The following is a 17,874-nucleotide window of genomic DNA, read 5'->3' on the forward strand; positions in this document are numbered from 1 at the left end:
GTAAAATTCTGTCGTACCCTGATGTCACTCCGCCAAGGCAGGCAGGCGGGCAGGACAGAGCTGATGAGTTTAATTTTACACCTGAGAAGGGGTAAGTGGCTTGCCCAGGCTCGCCCAGCACACAGCAGAGCTGGGGCTGAAGCTCACGGTCTTTGGGGCCCAGGAATCGGAATTGCTGACAGCCTCTGTCCGGCTTTGCCAGGGGCTCTCCGGGGTTCAGGCTGAGGGGTTTACGTTGTTGCAGAGTCTGGCACGGAGGCTGACCGGCCTAGCTGTGGGTTCTGCTTCTCCGTTTGTAAGTGCTGTGACCTCGTCCAAGTTTCTTTTTTATTTCCTTTTTGAAAAATTGTGGTAAAATCCACATAACATAAAATTCAACACTGTAGCCATCTTAAAGTGTGCAATTCAGTGACATTTAGTACATTCACAATCTTTTGCATCTGTCACCACTACCTAGTCCCAGGACCTTTTCATGCCCACAAGGAAACCCCGTACCCAGGAAGCAGTCGTTCCCCACTCCCCTCTCCCCTCCAGCTCCCGGCAACCACCCCTCTGCTCTCTCGGGCCAGTTTCTTCATCTTTGAGTCTCAGTGCCCTCAGCTGTAAAGTGAGAACACTAACGGCACCTTCCGTGTCGAGTTGTAACAAGAATGGAGTGGGACGTCTCCCGGGAAGCCCGCCGTGCTCCAGGGCCTCCAGCGGAGGGAATCCAGGTAAATACTCGGGTCAGGGGCTGGGGCTGGGGGCAGGGTCCCCCAAAAGTCAGGTCTGAGTCCCAACCCCCAGTGTCGTGAATGTGACCCTACTAGGAAATAGGATCTTTGAGGATGTGATTAGTTAAGATGAGGCCACACTGGATTAGGGGGGACCCTTAATCTAATATGACTGGGGCCTTTACAAGAAGAGGAATTTTGAACACAGACAGACAGACAGATGGCCACATGCTGGAGGCGGAGATTGAGGTGCGCACCACAAGCCAAGGAATGCTGAGGACAGCCGGCAAGCCACCACCGGAACCCTACAGACGTCACAGGGCGCCCAGCCCCCCGAGACCTGGATTTCAGGCTGTGGCCTCCAGAACCGGGGACACAGTATGTTCCTGTTGTTTTAAATGACCGGGTTCCTGGTAGCCCTCGGAAGCTGGGACAGTCGGCCAGGATTGAGGACACAGCTGCTCCATGTGCTGCATCCTGGCTTCAAGCTGATGCCCATGGTGACATGGGGCCTGTGATGCTGAGATTTCGGAAGATGCTGCCTCCCAGCCCGGGGTCGTACACAGGCGGGGGGAGCTCTGGGGCTGGTCTGGGGCAGGGCAGGACCTGGACACGTCAGGTCACCGGCAGAAGGACTCAGGCCAGATCCTGGGAGTGGCGGTGGGCAGCAAGAGAATGAGATGCTTGATAACATCTTCCATCTGCAGCGTGGGGCTCGCGTCCTCAGTGGGAAATGGCTCAAGACCCCAAGGACACAGTCAGCACCCAGGGCTGGGCGGCCAAGGCTGGGCAGGGGGAGGCCTGGACTCCAAGCCCGCTCGGCAGCGGTTCAGACAGTTGGGTGGTTCCTCGAAAGTTAAGCACAGGATTACCACCTGACCCAGCCGTATTTCCCGTAAGAGTGAGAGCAAGGACTCGAACAGGCACTTGCACACTGATGTTCACAGCGGCATTATTCACAGTCGCCAAAAGATGGAAGCAACCCAAGTGCCCATCAGTGGATAAGTGGATAAACAAATGTGGTATACACACATGATGGAATATTATTTAGCCCTAAAAAGGAATGACGTCCTAATACGTGCAACAACATGGATGAACCTTGACAACGTCATGTTGGGTGAAATAAGCCAGACGCGAAAGGACAAATGCTGTGTGATCTCACTGATATGAAATAATTAGATAAGCAAATTAATAGAGTCAGAATACAGAATAGAGGTCCCCAGGGGCTGGGGTGGGCTAGGGAATGAGGAGTTAGTGCTTAAGTTGTGCACAGTTTCTATATTGAGTGATGGAAAAGTTTTGGTAGTGGACGGTGGTGATGGTACCACAGCATTGTGAACGTAATGTAGAGCACTGAATTATATATTTGAATGTGGTAAAAGGGGGAAATTTCAGGTAGTATATATGTTCCTAGAAAAAAAAATTAAAAAACACAACAACATTGGACTGTACAGCACGAACAGTGAACCCTGGGGTAACCATGGACTAGAGTTAATAGTACAATTATGAAAATGTGTTTTCATCAGTTGTAATAAATGCACCACACTAATGCATGCTGTTAATAATAGGGGGTATATGGGAATGCTGCATTTTCTGTGTGATTTTTCTGTAAACCTATAACTTCTCTAATTTAAAAAATTTAAAAACCACCTGGAGCCGGTCGCTGGCCAGGAGGAGATGAGCTGAGCCCTCTCACAGGCTGCTCCCTCCCCGGGGGGGCATGGTGGGCAGCCCCACCCCCTTGGAGAGCATTTTGATGGTGCATATCAAGAACCTTAAAAACCTTCAAACCAACTTGTGGCTTCTAATGGCCTCTGAACAATGCAAAGGAGAGCGCCAGGCCTCGCCACACATTATGTTTATTAATTTAGTACAGATTATTTGATATTTTCCCATTATTTTCACTAGACTGAGCTGAACTATGTCTTCGCGGTTTGCGAAAATAAGGTTTATTAGTAATACACCCGGAGAAATGGCATTTGGCTAGCAGTCCTCACCAGGGCATTTTCCAGCTTTCCTTTGAAACTACGAAGACATAGTAAAGAAACACGTGCACAAACACAAAATCAAAGAACCAAGGACTGTAAGCTTGATGATGTTCTAAACGATTGGAAGCTTCACTGACTATGAGGTAAATGAGCTGGATTAAGAAAATCCTACTAAGCTTTGCTTTGTGGCACTCTGAACCTTGCCTCGTGAAATAACAATTGTCCTGAGACAAAACAGGCAAACTTTCTCCTCTCTCCCCTCCTCAATCTGACTTAGAGACCCAGGGCTCCTACCATTCAAAAACTCGCCCAGCTGTGCCTATACCTCACGGTTGCTGATCTCTCAGGCAGCCACACTGCTTTTTACTCATCCATTCTCATCCATCTTTCTAAATTCAGACAGAGGCATAAATTCCAGGGAAATGACCGGGCAGGGAGAGGAGAGGTGGGCTGGAGAAGAGCACTGCATTCCGGGAAGTGGAGCCCTCCCAGGTGGCGTGTGGTGGGCAGGAAAGATAAGTCCGGGCAGCTGTGCGTGGAGTTCACGTCCTGTGCTATGTGTTTCTCCAGAATCGGAAAATCAGGCGCCAAGGGTGAGAGCTGCTGGACACCAAACACCCTGCTCGGATACTTCCTCTCCAGGGTGCTAAGATAACTCCTCAATTATAATGCACATAGGAAAAAAAAAGGCCGAGGGCAATCCACATGCTGTGTCTTTTGAGAAGCCACATCTGAAAAGAGGCGCCTTAGTCTGAGGATGAGTGCATGGAAAACACTTAACATCCAGCCTTTGGAAAAGTCCCGGGAACACCATCGAAGGAGCATGATGCTCAGAGGGAGCAAGAAGAGCCCACCTCGGAAAACAGTCAACGGAGGGATAAAGAAGAAGGCTCCAGAGAGATTTTGGTACCCTCACTCACATGCAAGCAAACACGGTCAGTCGCCATGCGATGGACGGCCCGAGAGAAGGGAAGGGGAGAAGGAATGTGGTTGTAAAAATGACTGGGCAATGAAAAATGGTGATATCAAAACCAGTGTGTTGGAGTCAATGAGGTTTAAAACAGAGACTGTTTGGAAAGCAACTCACAGAACAAAGAATCCCAGTGGCTAATGTGTTTAGAAAGAGCTCCTCAACCACGTTATAATCCAAGTGCTGCACAGTCACATAATAACAAAATGCCGTTATATCCCCCAAAAGACTAGCAAAACTTAGGAATTCACATCGTATCAGATATTGGCCCGAGTGTAAAAAATGAGTGCCCTCCAGCTTGCTGCTGGGAACGTGGCCAATGCAGCCATTCTGCCAGAAATTAGCGAGACTTAGTGTGCACATACCCCATAGTAAAATAGCTCTCATGAAATAAAATACCCTTCCAGAATTCAGAGAACAAGAACGAAGAAATGGTCTTGTGAGAAACATATGGCAGGCATGGATTTATGGAGGATAGAGAACAAAGAGATAGCATATAGATAATCGGCATTCTGGAGAAGAGACAAGAACAAATATATATATGTATATTTTCTGACTTGGATGGGTGAATGGATGGACCCCTGTGTCCTAGAGAAAACCAAGAGCACCACACCAAAATCTCTCCTGGAAAAACTTCTGAATTCCAAGAATAAAGAACTCTTCCTGGCCTCCAGGCAGAGTAACCCAGAACCTACAAATGAACAACAATCAAACTAGCCCCAGATTTTTCCTCTGCATCACTTTGTAGCAAAACATACCTGGAGAACTATGGTGTTCGAAGGGAAAACGCCGTGGCCCAAGAATTTTATACCCAACCATGTTCAGGTAGGGTCAAAGCAGCAGAGGGACATCGTTGTCAAATCTTCAACCCCTTCCCCATCTCCCTTAATCACAGCATTAAAAGGTATTCCAGCAGCAGAAGCATGAAGCTGGATTAATACATCCAGAACAGAGAAGCGTGGACACATGGTCTGAGCACAAAAGGGAACCAAAGAAAACCAAAGGAAGATAAAAAATAGTAAGACCACCAATGAGATGATAAATGCAAAAGCAAGTATTTTAAAATCTATGCATGTGCTCTTTTCAAGAACTACACTTCTAAGAAATCTTAATAGATTACAAATGAAAGGACAAAGATATGACAGCAAAAATAAAGCATTGCAGTATTAATCACAAGCAAGGTATAATTTAAAACAAGAAGCAATGAAGTGACAAAGAGGTTTATTTTGCCGTGATATGTTTCAATCCTCAATTCATTCAGTGAATATCTATCAAGTGCCTGCTCTCTGCAGTAGGCAAGAGTGTATACACATTTCTAAAAATGAAGATACAATTGTGATGAACATTTATTTCAAAACAACGTGAAATCAAAGCCTAAAAAGCAACAATTGCTAGAGATAGATACATGGAGAAATTGTCCCAGATAATAGAGAAAAATTGAGCAAACTTCCCAGACTTTGATAGATCAGGTAAACAGAATTATAAAGCATGTCATGATAAAACAATCCGTTAGTTCGGGTATATCCATTATGCATAAGTAGTCTAATAAAGAGTTCTGTAGCCTACAACTAGAGACTTGATCTTCTTTTTAACCACCATAGAACTTCTATAAAAATGAGACTGTATAATAGACACAAAGAAAATCTCAACAGATTCCAAAAGCAGACAGTGTACATGCCAAATTCTCAGAGCAAGGCAATAAAACTAGAAAATGAAAAATATAAATTACATTTAAAAATACTCTCTGAAAGAAATCCTTGGTTTGGGTTGAACTCAAAGCCTCACTCACAGTCCGTTCAGACACTGACTCGGTTGTATGAAACCAGGCTGGAGAGCCCAGAAAGGTTGGTTTTCAAGTTAGGGTCCCAGTGCCAGCAGCCCAGGGGTTGCCAGGTACCAGGTGGCTGTGCCGAGGGAGCAAGGTCAGGTGAGCGTGCAGGAGGCAGGTGGGCAGAACCTCGGCAGGGAGAGAAGGAGTCCTTTTGTCCTGGGTTCGAGTCCTGCTTCCACCTCATTTTAGCTATGGTGGCTGTCTCCCGGTTTCGGGACCTCATCCGTTTATTCAAAACCAGGGGTGCTGAGTTGTATCAGTGTGAGCATCACCATCACCTGGGGGTTTCTAAAATAAGACTGAGGCCTGGGTTTTGTGACAGAGATTCCGATTCAGTTGGTTTGGAGTGAGACCAAGTCATCAGTGTGTTTGAAAATCTCCCCAGGTGACTCCGGGGCTCAGCCAGGTTGGAGAACCCCAACGCCAGACGGTCTCTCAGATTCCCCCCAGGTCTGAAGTTCAGCAGTGCTCGTGTGTACCTGCACTCTGTCCATGGGAGGAAATTTGAGGAGGCTAAAGCTGGAGGGACAGGGATACAAAGCAATCTCATCAAAGCGTGCATCGTCTCAAATGGTGCAGAAAATGTCAGTGCCGGTTAATATTTTGCACCCAACATGATGCAGACCTGGGGCGTACATTGTACTCCGAGCCCATTGTAAACACAATGGGCCATTTATTTACTGAACAGTAACCACTGTAATTACCTACGGGGCAAACATATGAGGTTGTTCAAGCAACAATTAATTGGGGACCTGGAACTAATGGGACAATCATGGTAAAGTATCAACCAGAGTGTGATTCAGAAATCACATCAGAAAACCAATATTTTCCAAATTGTATTAGATAAGCATTTTTTTTTTTGGATGTGATGGCAAACACGTGTAACATCCCACATCCTGAAATTGCTGCTCCCCGATTTTTCCATTAGCTGACCGTAGGAGGCTGGCACTGTTGTTTCCATCTTGAGAGAAGAAAAAATCACAAACATGAGGTTTTAGGGAACTATAGAGAGCTTCTATTTGTCAGACTTATATGCACATATATACACACAAACTTTTTCATACAGTTTTTGAGGGGTTCATAGGCACCTTGAAGTCCCTCATAAGAGTCCATGGGGTCAGCCTGAGCTCCTCTGTGTTCTCACCAGGTTGTGACCCGGCCCGCTTTTGCATGCTTCCGGAGACAGGGAGCTCACTACTTCCAAATGGTAGGCCTTCCATTGCAGACGACTCTGGAACACAAATGATGCTCAAAGTGTCCGTGTAAAGCTGGCCTCCCTGTGGATTCTTCCCATTTTTCTACCCAGAATCTTCTTTGCTCTACACTTGGCCCCTGCTGGTCTTGAAGTGTGACGGATAGGGTCTGTCGAGGCTGCCGAGGGGGCGCGGTGGAGCTCTCCTGCCTGCCCCCTGAAGCCGTGAGGGAAGCAAGGAGTGCTTCCTGGGGTGGCAGGAGAGACATTGAGGCATCTTCTGTTGGGGCCTGAGGGTGCCAGGATGTTATTTCCCCAGACGCTGGGCCTGGGCTTTGTGATGTGTCAGACCTAAAGCTCTGTGATGTGCAGTAGCTAAGGCTGGGGAGGGAGCTGGTGGCAGCAAAGAGATCAAAGCTTCAGATGAGACAAGAGGAGGGAGGAGGGGGGGAGGGAGGAGGGAGGGAGGGAGAGGGGAGGGAGGGAGGAGGGAGGAGGGAGGGAGGGAGAGGGGAGGGAGGGAGGAGGGAGGGAGGGAGAGGGGAGGGAGGAGGGAGGGAGGAGGGGGAAGGAGAGGGGAGGGGGAGAGAGGGAGGAAGGAACAGAAAACATGGAGAAATTTTTTTGTAACCTCGGAGTGGGAAAGGCCTTTCTAAATATGACACAAACCCTGTAGACATAAACGAAAGAAATTGGTAAATTCAGCCAGATTAAAGACAAACAAACAAGCAAACTTCTGTGTGGCAGAAGTTACCATGAGCAACATCCAAAGTACAAAGTACAAATTGGGGAGAAATTAGCAACTTATGACAGAGCTAATTTTCTTAATATAAAAAAAATCTCTTCTACAAACTGATAGCAAAAAGATGAAGAGAATTTGGAAAACGAGTGGAGGATGTGAAATGGTTTCCAGAAAGAAACTGCAGATTTCTCTTAAACATAGGAAGAGATAGCTACCCAGTCTCATGTATAATAAGATTAATGCAAATCAGAACTGCAACAAGAGACCATTTGTCCTGCCTTCACGCTGCAAAAATCAAAAAGTTTGATAACCACCTTCTGTGAATGAGCCTGAGAGAAGAGGAGCTCAAGGATCAGGGAATGTTAGGAAGGGGGCGACATTTAAGCTGAGTCTTGTAGGCCAGGGGACTCAAATCCAATTTAACATTTTATTGGCACTTAAAAGAAAAGGAAGAAATAATAAAGGAAAAGATGTACAGATTCGACTACTAAGTGTAAATTAAAATACACACTCACACAATTTAAAGGCAAGCAAGCTGTGATGTTTGTAGCTACTTGAATAGCTCTGTTTGAATGCTGTACATATAAAATGTTGTCATTGAACTTAATAAGAAAAGCCTTAGACTACCACTCAAAAAATACACAAAGGATGTAAGAAAGCAGTTCCTGAAATAGGACATGCTAGTTAACGATCCCTTGGGAACGTTCAACCTGATACATAAATAAGGAATGTGTAATGATTCAATTTTGTTAGTGATAAGTCATCATACAATTAGATAGAAAAATGTTGACAAGCATGTGGTGAAATTGGCCATTCCATTGCACCTCGCTAGAAGGTATGTAAATGGATACAACCTTTTTTGGATATAAATATCAAGTCTTAACGCTCATCTCCTTTATCTGGGAAATTTTATGTTACAGACTATATCCTAAGAAAATAGCCTGAAATAAAGGTGGAAAAAATGGTGCACACAAAGATGCTTGTAGAATAATATGCCAATAATGACAAATTAGAGGCAACTTATATGGCCCCTAATTGGGAATGAGTCAGTAAATTATCATCTGTTCCTGTGCTGGAATATTATGCAGCTATTAGAATGGTTTACAAGGAGTTTTTAATGGGATGGTTAAATGCTTGTGGGATGATGTTAAGTGAAAAAAAATGCTTGTGTATGTAAAATAATTTCAAGACTCTTAAAAATTAACTCTGCACAAAGAAAGAGAGCTAGACAGAAACAGATTACAACATTGATGGTGATCTTTTTGTGAGGGGTAGATTTTTTTTGCTGTTTTTTGTGTTTTCTGCTTTTTTGAACCTTCTCTTCAATGATGATATATTACTTTTACAATAAAAAGCCTTGAAAAATATCTCTTTTGAGTGTGTATCAAGCTGTCCCTAAGGCCTCCATTCTGATGGGAGAGACCCTGGGCTCGTGGCTGTGACACCCACCAGTAAACAGTGTCATCTCTTTTGTGTTCTTCAGCTTTCCTTTGCTGCCACCACGCCTGTCCTGGCCGATAAGAAGAAATACCCATATTTCTTTCGGACGGTGCCATCGGATAACGCAGTGAACCCCGCCATCCTCAAGCTGCTGAAGCACTTCCGCTGGCGGCGGGTGGGCACACTCACGCAGGACGTGCAGAGGTTCTCCGAGGTAGGCTCCGCGCCCGCGGCCGGCCTGGGTCTCCCCAGCTCTCAGCAAGGGCCGTGTGGCTCAAGCAGGGGCAGCTGGCAGCCCGTGGCTGCTGAGAACACTTTTTTAGAAATGCATTCCATAAACCATAAAACTTTGCCATCTTAACCATTTTTTTTTTTTTTTTTTTTGGCAGGGCCAAAAATGCAAAATTTATTAAGTCTTCAATTTTATCTTAAACACTTATGCATATTTCGCATCCTGCTCAATAAAAGACCTAAAATTTTGATTACCAAAATCATTTTTGCCCCTTGAATCTTCTTGCAAATCTGGCTTTCCTGTGTTGACTTTACAGTGTGGCTTGGCCTGGCTTCTGGCACAAGGTGAGCATGAAGAATACTGGCCTAAGGCTTGCTGGAAAAAGACCAGACACCTCAGCCTTAATCTAAGTCCCGCTTTCTTGTAATATCGCACAGGTGATGGGTGGAGCTCTTCTTTCTGACCATCCCACCTTATCCCGAAAGGAAATGGTCAGGATAGGCTCTCCTTTAGGGGTTAACCTCACTGCTTTTTTTTTTTTTTTTTTTTTTTTTTAATTCAGTTTTATTGAAATATATTCACAAACCATACAGTCATCCATGGTATACAATCAACTGTTCACAGTATGATCATATAGTTATGCGTTCATCACCACAATCTATTTCTGAACATTTTCCTTACATCAGAAAGAATCAGAATAAGAATAAAAAATAAAAGTGAAAAGAGAATACCCAAACCATCCCCCCTTCCCACCCTATTTGTCATTTAGTTTTTACTCCCATTTTTCTACTGAATTTTTTTTCAATTTTTTAACTTTGTTTATCAAAAAATTAAAAACAAACAGGCAAACAACAACCAAAAAAACCCCACAACATTTCAAACAAAGCAATGGATTAAGGAAAACAAATAACCTAAAATAACTACTTTGCTTCCAATATGTTCCTACCATACCCCAAGAAAATTAATAAACCATGTCCAAACAGAGGAGTAAGAAAAACAAATAATCTACAATAACTACATTGCTTCCAACATGTTCCTTCCATACCCCAAGAAAATTAACAACCCCTAAGAAAACAAAGGAATAAGAGAAAAAAAAACCTAAAATAATTCTATTGCTTCCAACATGATCTTACTATATCCAAGAAAGTTTACAAACCATAATCATAATCATAATCTGTTCTTATTAGATTATCATTCCCCCTCCACTAATTGGTATCTCTAGGTCCCCTACATTCTACAGTATAAAACATTGTACATTTTTCACAGAATTCACATTAGTGGTAACATACAATATCTCTCTTTTTGTGCCTGGCTTATTTTGCTCAGCATTATGTCTTTTTTTTTTTTTTTTTTTAATCTTCATTTTATTGAGATATATTCATATACCACGCAGTCATACAAAACAAATCATACTTTCGATTGTTCACAGTACCATTACATAGTTGTACATTCATCACCCAAATCAATCCCTGACACCTTCATTAGCACACACACAAGAATAACAAGAATAATAATTAGAGTGAAAAAGAGCAATTGAAGTAAAAAAGAACACTGGGTACCTTTGTCTGTTTGTTTCCTTCCCCTATTTTTCTACTCATCCATCCATAAACTAGACAAAGTGGAGTGTGGTCCTTATGGCTTTCCCAATCCCATTGTCACCCCTCATAAGCTACATTTTTATACAACTGTCTTCGAGATTCATGGGTTCTCGGTTGTAGTTTGATAGTTTCAGGTATCCACCACCAGCTACCCCAATTCTTTAGAACCTAAAAAGGGTTGTCTAAAGTGTGCGTAAGAGTGCCCACCAGAGTGACCTCTCGGCTCCTTTTGGATTCTCTCTGCCACTGAAGCTTATTTCATTTCCTTTCACATCCCCCTTTTGGTCAAGAAGATGTTCTCCGTCCCACGATGCCGGGTCTACATTCCTCCCCGGGAGTCATATTCCACGTTGCCAGGGAGATTCACTCCCCTGGGTGTCTGATCCCACATAGGGGGGAGGGCAGTGATTTCACCTTTCAAGTTGGCTTAGCTAGAGAGAGAGGGCCACATCTGAGCAACAAAGAGGCATTCGGGAGGAGGCTCTTAGGCACAACCATAGGGAGGCCTAGCCTCTCCTTTGCAGCAACCGTCTTCCCAATGGTAAAACCTGTGGTAGAGGGCTGAACCCATCAAACCACCAGTCCCCTATGTCTGTGGTCATGTTAGCAACCATGGAGGTGGGGTAGGCCAATACCCCTGCATTCTGCACAGGCTCCTCAAGGGGGCTCTACACATTTTTTTTTTTCCCTTGTTTTTTTTTTTTTTTTAACTTTCCCTTCTTTTTTAAATCAACTGTATGAAAAAAAAGTTAAAAAGAAAACAAACATACAATAAAAGAACATTTCAAAGAGACCATAACAAGGGAGTAAGAAAAAGACAACTAACCTAAGATAACTGCTTAACTTCCAACATGTTCCTACTTTACCCCAAGAAAGTTACCTAATATAGCAACATTTCTGTGAACTTGCTCCTACTATATCCATCAGAAATTCACAGACCATAGTCATTCCTGGGCATCCCCAGAACGTTAAATAGTTTATCTGTTCTTCTTGGATTATTGTTCCCCCTTCCTTAATTGCTCTCTATTGCTAGTTCCCCTACATTCTACATTATAAGCCATTTGTTTTACATTTTTCAAAGTTCACATTAGTGGTAGCATATAATATTTCTCTTTTTGTGCCTGGCTTATTTCGCTTAGCATTATGTCTTCAGGGTTCATCCATGTTGTCATATGTTTCACGAGATCGTTCCTTCTTACTGCTGCGTAGTATTCCATCGTGTGTATATACCACATTTTATTTACCCACTCATCTGTTGAAGGACATTTGGGTTGTTTCCATCTTTTGGCAGTTGTGAATAATTCTGCTATGAACATTGGCGTGCAGATATCTGTTCGTGTCACTGCTTTCCGATCTTCCGGGTATATACCGAGAAGTGCAATCGCTGGATCGAATGGTAGCTCTATATCTAGTTTTCTAAGGAACTGCCAGACTGACTTCCAGAGTGGCTGAACCATTATACAGTCCCACCAACAATGAATAAGAGTTCCAATTTCTCCACATCCCCTCCAGCATTTGTAGTTTCCTGTTTGTTTAATGGCAGCCATTCTAACCGGTGTTAGATGGTATCTCATTGTGGTCTTAATTTGCATCTCTCTAATAGCTAGTGAAGCTGAACATTTTTTCATGTGTTTCTTGGCCATTTGTATTTCCTCTTCAGAGAACTGTCTTTTCATATCTTTTGCCCATTTTATAATTGGGCCGACTGTACTATTGTCATTGAGTTGTAGGATTTCTTTATATATGCAAGATATCAGTCTTTTGTCAGATACATGGTTTCCAAAAATTTTTCCCCATTGAGTTGGCTGCCTCTTTACCTTTTTGAGAAATTCCTTTGAGGTGCAGAAACTTCTAAGCTTGAGGAGTTCCCATTTATCTATTTTCTCTTTTGTTGCTTGTGCTTTGGGTGTAAAGTCTAGGAAGTGGCCGCCTAATACAAGGTCTTGAAGATGTTTTCCTACATTATCTTCTAGGAGTTTTATGGTACTTTCTTTTATATTGAGATCTTTGGTCCATTTTGAGTTAACTTTTGTGTAGGGGGTGAGGTAGGGGTCCTCTTTCATTCTTTTGGATATGGATATCCAACCCTCCCAGCCCCATTTGTTGAAAAGACCATTATGACTCAGTTCAGTGACTTTGGGGGCCTTATCAAAGATCAGTCGGCCATAGATCTGAGGGTCTATCTCCGAATTCTCAATTCGATTCCATTGATCTATATGTCTATCTTTGTGCCAGTACCATGCTGTTTTGGCAACTGTGGCTTTATAATAAGCTTCAAAGTCAGGGAGTGTAAGTCCTCCCACTTCGTTTTTCTTTTTTAGAGTGTCTTTATCAATTCGAGGCATCTTCCCTTTCCAAATAAATTTAATAACTAGCTTTTCCAAGTCTGCAAAGTAGGTTGTTGGAATTTTGATTGGGATTGCATTGAATCTGTAGATGAGTTTGGGTAGAATTGACATCTTAATGACATTTAGTCTTCCTATCCATGAACATGGAATATTTTTCCATCTTTTAAGGTCCCCTTCTATTTCTTTTAGTAGAGTTATATAGTTTTCTTTGTATAGGTCTTTTACATCTTTGGTTAAGTTTATTCCTAGGTACTTGATTTTTTTAGTTGCTATTGAAAATGGTATCTTTTTCCTGAGTGTCTCTTCAGTTTGTTCATTTCTAGCATATAGAAACATTACGGACTTATGTGCATTAACCTTGTATCCCGCTACTTTGCTAAATTTGTTTATTAGCTCTAGTAGCTGTATCGTCGATTTCTCAGGGTTTTCTAGATATAAGATCATATCATCTGCAAACAATGACAGTTTTACTTCTTCTTTTCCAATTTGGATGCCTTTTATTTCTTTGTCTTGCCGGATTGCCCTGGCTAGCACTTCCAGCACAATGTTGAATAACAGTGGTGACAGCGGGCATCCTTGTCTTGTTCCTGATCTTAGAGGGAAGGCTTTCAGTCTCTCACCATTGAGTACTATGCTGGCTGTGGGTTTTTCATATATGCTCTTTATCATGTTGAGGAAGTTTCCTTCAATTCCTACCTTTTGAAGTGTTTTTATCAAAAACGGATGTTGGATTTTGTCAAATGCTTTTTCAGCATCTATTGAGATGATCAATTGATTTTTCCCTTTCGAGTTTTTAATGTGTTGTAATACATTGATTGATTTTCTTATGTTGAACCATCCTTGCATGCCTGGAATGAACCCCACTTGGTCATGGTGTATGATTTTTTTAATGTGTCTTTGGATTCGATTTGCAAGTATTTTGTTGAGGATTTTTACATCTATATTCATTAGGGAGATTGGCCGGTAGTTTTCCTTTTTTGTAGCATCTTTGCCTGGTTTTGGTATTAGATTGATGTTAGCTTCATAAAATGAGTTAGGTAGTGTTCCATTTTCTTCAATGTTTTGAAAGAGTTTGAGTAAGATTGGTGTCAGTTCTTTCTGGAAAGTTTGGTAGAATTCCCCTGTGAAGCCATCTGGCCCTGGGCATTTATTTGTGGGAAGATTTTTGATGACTGATTGGATCTCTTTGCTTGTGATGGGTTGGTTGAGGTCTTCTATTTCTTCTCTGGTCAGTCTAGGTTGTTCATATGTTTCCAGGAAATTGTCCATTTCCTCTACATTATCCAGTTTGTTGCCATACAGTTGTTCATAGTATCCTCTTATACTTTTTTTAATTTCTTCAGGATCTGCAGTTATGTCACCTTTTTCATTCATTATTTTGTTTCTATGGGTCTTCTCTCTTTTTGATTTTGTCAGTCTAGCTAGGGGCTTGTCAATCTTGTTGATCTTCTCAAAGAACCAACTTTTGGTGATATTTATCCTCTCTATTGTTTTTTTGTTCTCTATGTCATTTATTTCTGCTTTAATCCTTGTTATTTCTTTTCTTCTACTTGGTTTAGGATTGGTTTGCTGTTCATTTTCTAGCTTCTTCAGTTGATCCATTAGTTCTTTGATTTTGGCTCTTTCTTCCTTTTTAATATATGCGTTTAGTGCTATAAATTTCCCCCTTAGCACTGCTTTTGCTGCATCCCATAGGTTTTGGTATGTTGTGTTCTCATTTTCATTCGTCTCTATATATTTAGCAATTTCTCTTGCTATTTCTTCTTTAACCCACTGATTGTTTAGGAGTGTGTTGTTTAACCTCCAGGTATTTGTGAATTTTCTAAGTCTCTGATGGTTATTGACTTCTAATTGTATTCCATTGTGGTCAGAGAATGTGCTTTGAATAATTTCAATCTTTTTAAATTTATTGAGGCTTGTTTTATGTCCCAGCATATGATCTATTCTGGAGAAAGTTCCATGAGCACTAGAAAAGTATGTGTATCCTGGTGATTTGGGATGTAATGTCCTGTATATGTCTGTTAAATCTAATTCATTTATCAGATTGTTTAGGTTTTCAATTTCCTTATTGGTCTTCTGTCTGGTTGATCTATCTATAGGAGAGAGTGATGTGTTGAAGTCTCCCACAATTATTGTGGAAACATCAATTGCTTCCTTTAGTTTTGCCAGTGTTTCTCTCATGTATTTTGTGGCACCTTGATTGGGTGCATAGACATTTACGATTGTTATTTCTTCTTGCTGAATTGCCCCTTTTATTAGTACGTAGCGGCCTTCTTTGTCTCTCAAAACATCCCTGCATTTGAAGTCTATTTTATCTGAGATTAATATTGCTACACCTGCTTTCTTTTGGCTGTAGCTTGCATGAAATATTTTTTTCCATCCTTTCACTTTGAGTTTCTTTGTGTCCCTGTGTCTAAGATGAGTCTCTTGTATGCAACATATTGATGGTTCATTTTTTTTGATCCATTCTGCGAATCTATATCTTTTAATTGGGGAGTTTAATCCATTTACATTCAACGTTATTACCGTGAAGGCATTTCTTGAATCAGCCATCTTATCCTTTGGTTTATGTTTGTCATAATTTTTCCCCTCTATCTATTAATATCCTTTATTGTACCCATACCGAATCTCTTTAGTACTGAACCTTTCTCCAAGTCTCTCTGTCCTTTCTTTGTTTCTCTGTCTGTAGGGCTCCCTTGAGTATTGAGTACCTCCAGTAGGGCAGGTCTCTTGTTAGCAAATTCTCTCAGCATTTGTTTGTCTGTGAAAAATTTAAGCTCTCCCTCAAATTTGAAGGAGAGCTTTGCTGGATAAAGTATTCTTGGCTGGAAATTTTTCTCACTCAGAATTTTAAATGTATCATGCCACTGCCTTCTCATCTCCATGGTGGCTGCTGAGTAGTCACTACTTAGTCTTATGCTGTTTCCTTTGTATGTGGTGAATTGCTTTTCTCTTGCTGCTTTCAGAACTTGCTCCTTCTCTTCTGTGTTTGATAGTGTGATCAGTATATGTCTCGGAGTGGGTTTATTTGGATTTATTCTATTTGGAGTTCGCTGAGCATTTATGATTTGTGTATTTATGTTGTTTAGAAGATTTGGGAAGTTTTCCCCAACAATTTCTTTGAATACTCTTCCTAGACCTTTACCCTTTTCTTCCCCTTCTGGGACACCAATGAGTCTTATATTTGGACGTTTCATATTATCTATCATATCCCTGAGGTCCATTTCGAGTTTTTCAATTTTTTTCCCCATTCTTTCTTTTATGCTTTCATTTTCCATTCTGTCATCTTCGAGGTCACTGATTCGTTGTTCAACTTCCTCTAGTCTTGTACTATGAGTGTCCAGAATCTTTTTAATTTGGTCAACAGTTTCTTTAATTTCCATAAGATCATCCATTTTTTTTATTTAGTCTTGCAATGTCTTCTTTATGCTCTTCTAGGGTCTTCTTGATTTCCTTTATCTCCCGTACTATGGTCTCATTGTTCATCTTTAGTTCTTTGAGTAGCTGCTCTAGGTGCTGTGTCTCTTCTGATCTTTTGGTTTGGGTGCTTGGGCTTGGGTTATCCATATCGTCTGGTTTTTTCATATGCTTTATAATTTTCTGTTGTTTTTGGCCTCGTGGCATTTGCTGAACTTGATAGGGTTCTTTTAGGATTTGTAGACCAATTGAAGTCCTTATCTCTAATTTATCAGATCTACAGCTTCGTGGGGTACACTTTCTCTAACTAACCAGCAGGTGGCGTCCACGAGCCACTTGTTCTCCACAAGCCAGTTCTCCCCTGCTTAGCCTTTTTGGTGAGTGGGGGAGTGAGTCTTGTGGGGTCCAATTGGTGTACCAAGCTTGCGTGTGTAGTTGGTGTTGCCTGCCCTGTATATGGGGTGTGTTTCTGGGCAGTCAGGGAGGGGGGGGTGGCTCTAACAATCAAATCTCCCTGGTGATCCTAGAGTTTTAAAGCTGCTGCAATAGTCTAATCCTTCAGTTCAGTCCTGCCACAGTTTGTCTCTGCCACTGACCCACAAGTCCTTGGTATTGGCGTATGGCTCCTGAGACTTGCAAGTGGGCCCCTCTTCCAGGCTGTGCACCCCGGGTCCTCTGTTGAGGGATGACTGTGCTATGTCACAGGTGAGTGCCGTCCCCCCAGGGCAGTTCTGGGCTGCTGGGCTGTGTAGGGAGGCTCCCAGTCTGCTGAAATGATGGCTGAATGGGGCTTTGTTAATTCACACTGCTCTACCTTCCCAGCTCTGGGACTATCAGCTGATGTTGCAGGGAAGGCTAATGTCCACACCCAGTTTTGTGGTGTGTGCCTGTTATTTGAAGCACTTCCGTCACACTGGGTTGTCTGGGGCAGTTCTGGGCTATGGGGCTGGCGATGGGCAGGAGTGTTTCCTGTCCACCAGGATGGTGGCTGTGAGCGGACACCCCCCTTTTCTTGGGAAGTTGTGGTGTTTAGTGAATTTTCTCAGCCACTGGATTATTGCGTTTTGTCTCAGAGCTCTCCTAGTTCTGCTCTTGACTTGACCTGCCAAAATAGTAAGTCTTTGAAGCTTTCTGTATTGGGCTTCTTAGAGTAATTGTTTTATAAAAAGAAAAAAGGATTAAAAACAAACAAACAAACAAACAAAAAAAAAAACGGGCCCTCCTGGGAGATCTAATGGGTTATTGAAATGCTAAGAGACAAAGCAACCAGGGCCATTAAGGAAAGGTCCACAGGGCAGAGAGATCAGCTTTTCTTCGGGATTTGCATATGCGCCTCAGGGCCCTTCCCCTTTCTATGTTCACCAGAACTCCAAAAATCCTCTGCTTTTATTTTGGAGTTTTTC

General features: G+C 42.4%; 1 protein-coding gene across 1 annotated transcript in view; it reads left to right on the plus strand.

The window, feature by feature from the left end:
* Positions 1-17,874, plus strand: part of GABBR2 (gamma-aminobutyric acid type B receptor subunit 2) — a 399,384-nt gene that overhangs the window by 151,157 nt on the left and 230,353 nt on the right. The window contains exon 3 of the mRNA XM_037851102.1: positions 8,920-9,090. Within this exon, the coding sequence (XP_037707030.1) occupies positions 8,920-9,090 (171 nt within the window). The remainder of the gene's footprint in view (positions 1-8,919; positions 9,091-17,874) is intronic.

Source organism: Choloepus didactylus, chromosome 10 (genome assembly GCF_015220235.1).
Source record: "Choloepus didactylus isolate mChoDid1 chromosome 10, mChoDid1.pri, whole genome shotgun sequence".
Lineage (NCBI taxonomy): Eukaryota > Metazoa > Chordata > Mammalia > Pilosa > Megalonychidae > Choloepus > Choloepus didactylus.